The sequence below is a fragment of the Nelumbo nucifera genome, chromosome 1 (assembly GCF_055504915.1).
Source record: "Nelumbo nucifera cultivar China Antique chromosome 1, China Antique-T2T, whole genome shotgun sequence".
NCBI classification, from domain to species: Eukaryota; Viridiplantae; Streptophyta; class Magnoliopsida; order Proteales; family Nelumbonaceae; genus Nelumbo; species Nelumbo nucifera.
This window is the reverse complement of record NC_142649.1, coordinates 198,637,929-198,649,401: the sequence shown is the minus strand read 5'-3', so window position 1 is coordinate 198,649,401 and position 11,473 is coordinate 198,637,929. Positions and strand designations below refer to the sequence as shown.

The 11,473-nt window shown below is 39.0% G+C and overlaps 1 protein-coding gene across 1 annotated transcript; it reads right to left on the bottom strand.

Moving 5' to 3' along the window:
• Positions 1 to 6,630: 6,630 nt before the first annotated feature.
• On the bottom strand, positions 6,631 to 9,633 carry LOC104602357 (F-box protein At5g51380-like). Its single transcript, XM_010266011.3, has 2 exons — positions 8,267 to 9,633; positions 6,631 to 7,372 (listed from the first exon to the last, which is right to left on the bottom strand). The coding sequence occupies exons 1-2, from the start codon at positions 9,445 to 9,447 to the stop codon at positions 7,108 to 7,110; spliced, it is 1,446 nt and encodes a 481-aa protein (XP_010264313.1). The 5' UTR covers positions 9,448 to 9,633; the 3' UTR covers positions 6,631 to 7,107.
• Between the last annotated feature and the right edge of the window lie 1,840 nt (positions 9,634 to 11,473).

Here is an 11,473-nt window from a genome sequence, read left to right as displayed (position 1 = left end):
AGGTATAAACGAATTTCAATGGTGTATAGATTGTCGTGCACTGCACATGTATTGTAACGTGGTACCTAAAACACGTTGCACTCATGCAGAGCAATAGATCCACAATTTAAAATTCGACTAAAAACTAGGAAAAAGAATGTTATACACGGATGCTTGCAAGTTGCAACTACCCATTGGGAGGACTTACTCTCAGCTTTCAGTGAGCTGCTTTCACCGATCCGCTTTTTGGGAGGGCTTCATGCAGCGGTTTTGCCATTGCAATATAGGCCTCATGCGGAAAGTGATTCAATGAATGCATGCAGTTCATACCCCCATTTAGTAGGGCTTTAGCTTTGACTGATCTGCGTTGAATGGTCTCGGATTTGCTACCCACATTTCTATTCATGAGACATACAGTTGCGCACTAGGAATATCTTCTTTTATTGAAGATGTTCCCAACACAAGGCGATTGTGTTCTATGGATATGAGAATATTTTGTGGGTAGCAGATCCGGAGTGGCGTTGAATTAGCCTTTCCTAAAAAGCTACAAAAAATAGCTTTAGCAAAAGATTATTTTTGCGTCTCATGTAATCATATTTTTTTGCTTTCTAAGATTTTCGCAAAACACGGGTTCATCACTCTCCTCGATCAATGCTGAAACCATCCTAAATGAGCTTAAATTGAGCTACATGGAAGGAGAGGCTGCTTGTTAACCAATTGAAAGACTTATTGCTTTATCTTTTAGTTGTTAAAATAATTAAATGATAAATTTTTAAAGGATACAGTTTTCTATCCAATTTCAATTTTAGTTATTAAGGAGTTGACAACCTCTTTAATTATTAAGGCTGCCTTTGAAAACAATGTAAATCAAGAATCGATATAAATTTTACATCAATTCAGTTTTGTAGGCGTTTGGAAGAAGCGTGTAATTATGATCGACGTAAAATTCCATTCCAGTTCAGTTTTGTGTGTGTTTGGATGGAATGGAGTTTTACGTTGATAATCAATGTAAAACCTCATCAAGCATAAAATTTTACATCGATAATCGATGTAAAAATCACATTGATTTTATCAATATAAAACTTTACACTTTCACCCATCGCATTTTTCAAAAAGCAACGGTCACTTTACACTGATGATGTTTTACACTAATTCCAAACGCAGCATAAATAAAAGACAGTGGAAAAATTTTCAGTTGTTATCAAACAACCTTGGCCATGTTCAAAAATGCTATTTAAATTAGCTTCACTAGAAAGCCGACTTATTAGCTCTATTAAAGAGTATTCTTCTTTTCCATGTTTTTCACCCAACATAGCATCTAGGCTTTCTGTATGAGGCCCACCTTGCCAAGCCATAAGTTACTACATGAAAGCCCTTTTAAAGCGGCTTTAAATTAGTTTCACAGAAAGCTGATTTCATGATTGATTAAAAATGTATTGGGGTTTTTTTAAATTTTTCACCAAATATGGCTTCTATGTTTTTCATGTAGGGCCCACCTTACAAATATAAGGCAAAAGCTAGTGCATGTAATATATGTGCATTTAGTGACCTAGATGGGTCACTAAAGTCTGTTGGATCAAGGTTCAAGTATTGATACACCCTATTATACCAGAAGGGGCATTTCGGTACTTTGTGCCTAACTTCTACTTTTTTTATAATTTATTTCAAAAGTAGGTTAAGGGTAGGTCTTAGGCATGTGTACCCCGTGAAATGGGTCAAAAGGCCAAAGCTTATCTATTTTGAGTGTCAAAACTTTTGAACCTTGGTTGGATCATTGAAACCCACCCAGTTTTCAACAGTTCTATTGGGTTTTGACCAGTTCTAATTTTTCAGAAAAAACGAAAATCATGGTTTTAAGAAACCATATTGCCTTCTAGTTCCCAAGTCGAATGGTCTGACCCAAGGTTCAAAGTATCGATACGTATCGGTCATACGTATCATTTTGGGAGCTTCCTGATACTCCCCTATAGGGGGTGTATCGGGGTTTTGCCCAGTTCAAGGGTGGAGACTTAAACTGGCCCACTAAACCAGTTTTGAAAAAAATAAAAAAAAATACCGATATGGCCCAATATGCCCCCACCGGTGTATATATATATATATATATATATATATATATATATATAGATAGATAGATAGATATATAGATAGATAGATCCCCAAATTTCTGAGCCAGGGTAGAATGGACATGAGGTGCATAGACACAACATATGGTAGGTAGATCCAAATCAGATTCATTTATATTCAAATTAGAATAGGATTTCTTCAAGGTAAAAATAATCAAAATATTATATATTGTCAATGAAATGAACTAAACATAACTTTGATATTGTATTATATGAACAAAATAAATTGAAAATTACTTGTATGAAACTTGAACCTTGGACAATTTAGTAAAATCACAACATTCAAACCAACTTTAGTAATTGATACAATATAAAATTTAAAGCCCCGTTAGGTTCGTGGGAATAGAGGTCTGGAATTAGAATCAAAATGGGTTATTCCAGTTTCAACCATTTGGTTGGGCGGAATCGGAATCTCATTCCTATTCCTACTGGAATGGCACTCCCCCATTTGAGAAAATGCACATTCCTTGCCCCTCCCTTGGGAATGAAATCTCATTCCCATTTCCATCTGAACCAAAAATATTATGGAAATAGACCATTCTGATTCCGATTCCAATTCCAACTATGAAGCAAACGAATTCTAAGTATGTAAAAACATATATATTTAAGTTGATTGAATCGGATTATATTGACTATGAGGGTGGATTACATAAATGATCCAATTATAAATGGATCAATTAACTTTGAAGCACCCTTAATGGAACCAAATTATGTAATGCGCCTTAATGTGGTATGTATAGAAGGCTAGGTGCAAAAATGTAATGCAAGGTATTGATTTCAATTTTCAACCACGCTTGAATTATCCTTAATGTTTCATCATACTTCTTGGGGCGTTCTTTTTTCAGATTTTGAGATGGGGGAAAGTTGGTCAATGGGATTTTGGTTTCCATTGACCAAGAATCTTATGCTATTTTTTCAAATTTACGTGGGGATCAGGGAAAGTTTATTTTCCTAGGTGGGTAAATAACTTTCCCACCTAGGGGGAAAGTTACCAACACTTGAATGAGACTAAAATGCCCCTTTTAATTATGGATTTTTATGACTAAAATAGTCATTTCATTATTACATGAGAAATAAATAGAAAAAACTTACCCAAATAACTATATTTACCTAGGTAAATAACCTCCTAAAGAACGAATGGGACCTTGAAGTATTGATCAACTAATATATGGACACAGAAACAACTCTTGGGCTCCACCTCCGTAGCATCATTGTAAGAAACCACTTAGGCGAATTCTACATGGCAAGAGCGATGAACTAGGAGAGTAACAGTCTTGAGGTGTTGGACCCTCTAGCATTTAAGGCATTTTATTAGCAAAACAACCGGAAGTGTTTGCCTAGGAGACACGCAGAAGATGGTAGATATCCCGTTGAATCACTCTCTTGTGGTTCCTTGCGTTTACACCAACCAGTCACTTAGCCAACTGCACCCTCTTCCTTTATTACAATTTACCTGTACTGTTGAAAGACCCATTTTGGTAATCGGAGCTATGCACTATTAATAGCTTCTCACTTCTCCCTTGCCCTTTTTCCCCAAAGTGCTGATTGTATAATTTGATTCTGCGTTAATACTGGAACAAACCAGCTAATACACCAACAAGCTAGCCCTCGGTTGGTTACTGTTGAAAGACTTAATGCATCAATTTGCCGGACTTGAAAAACATTTAAAATTTCAAATTTGCAGCCTTAACACAACGTTAAGAGCTAGGGATGCCTTACATTTTTTTAGATAAACAAGCTGTGCATTAGCCATGACCAAACGAAATATTTACAACCTGCTCCACCCAAAATAAAAAATAGGGCAATTCCACCACACCTCTAAGAGTTAAAGTTCTTGGCACGTTGAGCAACCAAATTTACATAAAAAAGAATGGCACTGAGGTAGCTAAGGTCTTAGGTCTTGATAATCTCCATATTGTGAGCCTCCAGCCTGGCCAGTGTTTTGAAAGAAGCCAATGGGAGAGCAGGTGAAAGCCTAATAATGTGAAGAGAAATGCGTAATGAAGATTTTTTTATGGGAAGGTTTCTATCGTGTCAGCTTGGTCAGCAAACAGGAATGCCAAAAGCGATCAGTTCAGACTTCAGAGGTGCAGAGGATGGAAACATGTTAACTAATTCTTCAGACCTACCATGTCAAACCTAGTTCAGAAAGCTTCCCTTCATATGATTTGCTAGTAATGCCACCTCTTTGCCTGCATAAAAAATATTTACTTCCATGCACTTGCGGTTTGATAGAACTTCTTGAGGCGATCACAAGTCGCAAACGAAGTAGCAACATTTTACATAAGAAACAATGTGGTGCGAAGATCAATTTGCAGGAAATTAATCCATCGCACGCAAGACTCTCCAGGTCTCTGGTTACTTCACCACAACTCTTTTTGCCCTTGTTTTTAGTACAGTAGTTATTGCAAATTGAAAGGGAGAACTCAAAAAAAAACGAACAGTTTGAAAAACAAACGTAGAGAATTCAAATCAGTCCCCCCACAAGATTATATCCTTCACAGAAATATCTAAGTTCTTGACTTCTTAAAAGTCGGCATACTTTTTCAATAAATAGTACTGTTCCTCTCTTCAGTTATGAGAGTCCGCAGTCCCATAGGCCATAGGATGCATGAATCCATCAATAAAAATGTTACATCTCATCATTTCAAATTGATCCTACAGTTAACGGGATTTCACCCGTTAGCGGCTGGAACCCAATCGAATCAGACACAAAAGGAATAGCTTCTTTCGAGGGATTTCATTTGAACTTCCTTTCATTTCCGGCAGTGGTTCTGTAGGTTCTACAACTAGGGCTAGTTCATCTGGTGATGGGATCACTGTTTCATCGGGCTTGGGTGGAGGATCTGCTAGCAGGTGGGTCAATCTTGGTTGTCTTCTCAGTCGCTATTTCAATCTTGACAGCATCCACCATTTGCTAAAGACAGGTCAGCACGTGCTTAACTTCTGGTAGCGGTTTTGGTCTTTCAGAAGTGCTACGGGCAACTGGAACTCAGAGACATATCCCATTTTCTTAATTCCCGTTTTCTGTGGTTGATTTTACAACTCTATTTAAATGTGTAACACCAAAATGGACCCTCTTCCTTGCCTTTTATATTTCCCCTCATGCAGGGCAGAAATCACATGTACTGAAAAAGAAGAAAAAGAAGAAGGGAATAAGAGGAATTCTTACCGCTGCCAAAAGCTACAACATTCACGGACACCGATGGGTGGTGAGTGGCCAGTGGGATGCTTCTCTGTGTTAGGACTCAGAGGAGAGGAAAAAACAAGGGGAGTTCGAATGAAATCTTTTGAAAGAAATCATTCTATGATTTTTGTCTTTTTGTGGGTGGTTCAACCAGGCTTCTTCAGCTAACGGCTGAACAGACATGTAACCTTTTTATTGGTGGGTTCACTCGTCCAGTGCACCCATGGGTGCACAGAACGCAGACTCCGGTTATGTGGCTTCTGTACTTGTTTGGAAGGTACATTGATCCCCACCTGGGTAAAAATAAAAGGCCAGCCAAACTGATGGCACAAGCAAATTTCAATTAAGATCAGCAAATACCAGTACCAAAACGGCAAAACCAACCTATCAGCTTGAGCAGTAGCATCGCGACGTGTAAATTCATCCTTCCAGTAACAGTTGAGGGCTGATTCTTGTGATGATTCGACAATAAAAATGTTCTATAGACATTTTTCATGCTACATATCCAAGATGTTCAAAAACCTAAGTATATAAAATGAACAAAGATGTGATATTGAGATATCCAATTACACAACCCCTTCCAGTATCTTCCTTTAACTACTTAACAGAAAGGGGATTAATATATCATGTCTTCTGGTTGGTTGTACTGATAAATGAACAATAAAGACTTCATCCCTGAGCATTTTTGTCTTCTGGTTGGCTGTACTGAAGAAGAAGAGGAATTCTTACCGCCGGAATTCTTTCCGCTGCCGGTGGCTACAACGTTCACGGACACCGATGGGTGGTGAGTGGTCGGTGGGATGCTTCTCTGTGTTAGGGCTCGGAGGAGAGGAAGAAACGGGAGGGAGTTCGAATGAAATCCCTTGAAAGAAATCATTCTATGATTTTTTTGTCTTTTTGTGGGTGGTTCAACCGGGCTTCTTCAGCTAACGGCTGAACACCCGTCAAGTTATCAGAGTTTCAAAAATGCTGATGTGAAACATTTTTATTGGTGGGTTTCACACGTCCAGTGCACCCATGGGTGCACAGAACGCAGACTCCGGTTATAAGACTTCTGTACTTCTTATTTGGAAGGTACATTGATCCCACCTTGGTAAAAGTAAAAGGCCATCCAAACTGATGGCACAAGCAAATTTCAATAAAGATCAGCAAATACCGGTACCAAAACGGCAAAACCAACCTACCAGCTTGAGCAGTAGCATCATGACATGTAAGTTCATCCTTCCAGTAACAATTGAAGATATGATTCAGCAGGAATGTGCTGCAGAAAGGGGGCCGATTCCTGTGATGATTTGACAACAATAATGTTCTGTAGACATTTTTCATGCTACATATCCAAGATGTTCAAAAACCCAAGTATATAAAATGAACAACAAAGATGTGACATTGAGATATCCAATTACAACAACCCCTTCCAGTATCTTCCTTTAACTACTTAACAGAAAGGGGATTAGCATATCTAACCTTGTAAACAGTACAACTGTATAACAGATGCAGGGTTAGGGTAAATACATCATGGAGTAATTTGAGCTGGGAAATTTTGAAACTCAGGTGAACAAGTTACTCCACATGCATAAATAACAGGTGAAGAGGGTTTGACACGTTTAAAATGATTAGTTTCCATTGGCCGGTTCACTGTAAGCAAAAGAAAAATGTAAATCATCCTCCATTAATGACCATGTTAACCATCTAAATGGGTAAGAGAATGACTACATCAGAATGGTAGTATGATTAGAATTGCCACAAGACCTTTTGTGATAGCCTCCTGAAGCATGAGAGTAAGCTCAGATTCTCACCATCTTGTAGCAAGTTCAGGCCTCATACCCTCTTGAAAAATTTACCACCTTTCTTTCCCACTCCTGTTGCTGAAAGGGTTGAAAAAAGAGATCGGGAATCTGGTCGCCATTTTAACTCCTTGAGCACAGAAAACAAGCTTGACAGTGCAGGAGTGACTTCATTGTCCTTTATATTGTTACATGAGACCACTCTAAGCCTTTGAAGCTCCTTCCAAGAAAGAACCACTGATTCCAGACCATCTGTTGTCAGCAACGAGCATCTTTCCAAAGATAGATACTTTACCCTCCTGTAAAGAAAGTGATTAGCAACTAATATAATAAGTTCCTAATGTAATAATGAATTGTTATTTGCACAATCAGCCATGACAAAAGCCTGCCTATATGTAAAAAAGTTGGGCCAATGACCAAATGAAGATATCTCTGTGACATGGAAGACCTCTCCATCTATTGTACTCTGAAAAGAGTATGAAGTGCAGCATGCACCCCCCCCCCCTGCCTTAAAAATCTCCACAGCCCATTTTGTATCTCGCTTACATTCCCAAAAGCATGTCAGTGCGGGTGTGCCTGGGGCTACCTGTCTGTATGTGCAAGGGTATATTTTAAGTAAATTCCTTACGGGTTCTGGGGATTAAATTAGGATTTTTAAGGGGAGAAAAGCCATGTTCTCCTAGTGATCCAGAAGAAGCTATCAAAAAAATGAAAGAACTCACAGATTCTCCTGCAGATGTTGGCTTAGTGTAGAACCATGTTAAACCATTTCTATGTTCAATATTTTGCTTTGGTTCTCATGGTTTTATTTGTTTTGTTCATGTCATCTTTTAAGACAAAACTCCTTAAGTTGATTAGAAGGATAAATCTACTATCGGTTTTCATTAGAACGAAATAAATTGTTTAGAAGAACTATTTTGGGTGAGCAGAATTCTGTATTTTAAAATTTCAGCGTAACTATAGTTGTTCAGTTTGCAGCTGCTGACTCCTACACTAAGGGAAAGGCCAAACTACAATTGTAACATAACGCTTCATGTCATGCTTCCTGGTTGATCTCTACCCATATAAATGCATCTTCAAGGTAGCTCTGTAATAAAGTGCCAGCCATTGAAGAAAAGGAATCTATAGTCATTAGGTTACTGAAATGTAAAGAACATAGTTGAAGAAGTATGGGCATCAAAGTAGGTTGATACCTGCAAGTGCTGGCAAAGGAGAACATGTCATTGTCCAAGCCCCAACAATTCTGAAACATGATCTCTCTAACAGCCTCGCATACGATAAACAATGATTTCATGCTCTGCTGATCCCGGACTTGGCAATTCTGCAGATGCAACCGTTCAAGGGTAGGGCAAGACCCCAAATGTTCAACTGGTCCGGGGTTCGGATCAATCTTTTTGCACGACTTAAGCCTCAATGTCTTCAGATTCCCACAGAATGATAATGCAGCCATCCACCCTGCATCCATCCTGTGGTCGCACAGCGTGAGTTCCTCCAGCATGTGGCAGCATTGCCCAATAGCTTTGATCCCGTCGTAGCTCCCTTCACACCCACTCAGCTCAAGTTTCACAAGCCGCTTGCACCCGTGTGCCAAGATAGTAAGGCCAATATCCGAAACCACAGAATTGTAAAAACCATCGACACTTCCAATCAAATTCAAGATCTGAAGGTTCTGGCAGGCGGCAATCCCACGCAGCGTGAGATCAGTGCACCGGTGCAGCTCTAGTTCTTGCAAAGTCGGGCACTCCTCAGCGACGCTTTCCAACCCCGTTTCAGTGGCACTGATTAATGCAAGCTTCCGAAGATTAGGGCATCCGCGGGAAATAACTCGTAGCCCTCGATCAATTGACTCTGGCGACAGTAAATTCTCCCCGTGGATAAACCCACCGGGAGAGAAACCAGAGTCAAGATGAAAGGATATGAATTTGTGGGATAGAAATATTCCAGAATTCCTGGGCCTACAAATGCAAGCTGTGACAAGATCAATATCAGTAAGATTAGGGAAACGAGAAACAAGGCGACCAGATTCAAGGAAACTCCAATCGAGGAGCTTAACGGAGCGAACAAGACGTCCCTGGAGAGCTAGCCATCGCTTGCATACAAGCGAATTAGGGTTTCTTTGTGAGTCAGGAAGCTTGGAGAAGATTCGAAGGAGAAGCTCGTCGGATAAGAGAGAGGTTAGATCCTTGGAAGAGCCTAAGCTTCGGTTTTTCGCTGGATGTTTCTCATTTTTTGCTGCTGCCGCTGCGTTGAGAGATGGGAGCTGCATCTTGAAAACAACATGCTTATGCTTGAGAGTTTTGTACTTGAACCAGAGGTCAGTCCAGTTCGAAGACCTCTTGAATGGTTTAGGGTTTCTTCCTGTTGAATACGTCATTTACGGTGAGGATATCAAATCCAACAAGGCTGATCTGATTCCTATTTCTGCTTCTACTTCTATTTGGCTGCATAGCGTCTGATCCCCTTCACTCTCCGTTCTTTCTCTATCTCTCTCTCTGTCTCGAGCCCTCTCTATTTCTCACTTCTCACCAGTGCGATAGCGCGCTCTATCTTTGTGTTGTTTATCCTTTATTTATTTATTTATTATTTTATTTTCTCAAATTCCCAACGGCGCCCTACAGACCGTGTCCCACTCGCGCTTCACATCATATCCAACCGTGTATTGGGAGCATTTCCCTGTAACAAATACGGACGATATTCACAATGCACGGTGAGATATACATGTAGGCGCGCCCTGTGAGCGTCAATCTTTAAACTTACTTTCTCCGTCTCAAAAAACGGGCATCTGTCTGCCGGTCAATCGGTCTATCTGATGCATTTGAGTTTGGTGTCGGTCGCTTGATTTTCTATTATTTTCTCAACAAGTGTTTTTCGTTCTTTTGTTTGTTTTCTGGCATTTGAAATGTTCTGCAAATAATAGGACTCGTCATTGGAGATTATTACGAATATGCCCCTATTTTAAAAATCCATTTACCAGAAAAGAAGTGCCTGTCTCCCGTGAAAAAGGCTTGTTGGGTCGAAAAGGGTCGCACAATTTGTCTTGTCTACAATTACAAGATTAGGAGAAAATCAGAGGCTGTTGTTGCTTCGAGAGAGAGAGAGAAAAGAAGGGGGGGGAGGGGGTTGCTTTTCTTTTCTTAACTTTTTGTTTCTTGTTTTGAAAGTTCAAACATGTTGTATTTTCAATAATTTGTATGGTTTGCAGGAGAGTTTTATAATTGGCAAAGGCAAAGTTCTCGTGCGCAGGAGATCCGGACTCAAGGCAGAGAGGTGGGCATGAAACCTTTTAGATCCCACGACCACGAGGATCATCACCAACTAGTACTAGCTATCTGTCCTGTCCAAATTGACTAAGAACCATTTGATTTGGTGACCACCACTGATGTCAACAGTACATAATTCTTCTAGAGATTGAACTTTCATGGGTCCCGCTTAAGATTGCCTTACACCAATTCTAAAAGTGTTTTTCTCTGATGTCCACCATTCTAAAAGTGTTTTTTTAATTATTTACCCTTCAACATAAATTTTAATTAATTGGTTAACATTTTTAAATATTTTATAGTGTTTTATTTATATTATATAATACTCTTATATCATATAATTAATAAATTTAAAACTTACATTTGGAAGCACAAAATTCTAAAATTTTGATGAATATAAGAGCATGCTTGGTTTCGTGACCGTTTCTTGAAAAAACGATGCTACATCTGCACCAACTAGGTATGAGTAGGGGTGGATTCGAGCTGAGTCAAGCCGAATAGTACGAGTCTCGAGCTTGCCTCGCCTAGGAAGTACAAGGCTCGAGCTCGGTTCGAGCTAGGACCTTGAGCTCGAGTCAAAAACTCATAAGCTCGAACTCGATTTGAGAAAAAATGTTTCATAAAAATAAAAATTATATATAAAAATATTTTTTATTGGATATTTAAAAAATTAAGAATTATAATAATTAAAAATTATAATATTTTTATTATATATATTATTTTCTATAATTTTTTTTATTATTATTATTATTATTATTAATTTATATATATATATATATATATATATATTCGAGCTCAACTCGAAGCTCGGTTGAAACCGAGCCGAGCAGAGCTGGAATAGCTCGTGAAGAGCTTGGCTCGTGGCCAACCCTAGGTGTGGGCATTTATTTACAATTGGACAATTGTTTCAGGTGGCATTTATTTAATAATTGGGCATTTATTTACAATTTACAATTGAACAATTGGTTCAGGTGGCATTTATACAATTGGGCATTTATCCAAAAAAGGCAAAGAAATTGAAACATCTCGATTTATGTGAATCTAGCCGTGTAGGGAATTCAAATTCTTGCTTCCCCCAATGGTTCGGCATTTCACGAAATACAAATCTTACCTGGCACCAACGTGGCAATTGGGTTGGTTGGT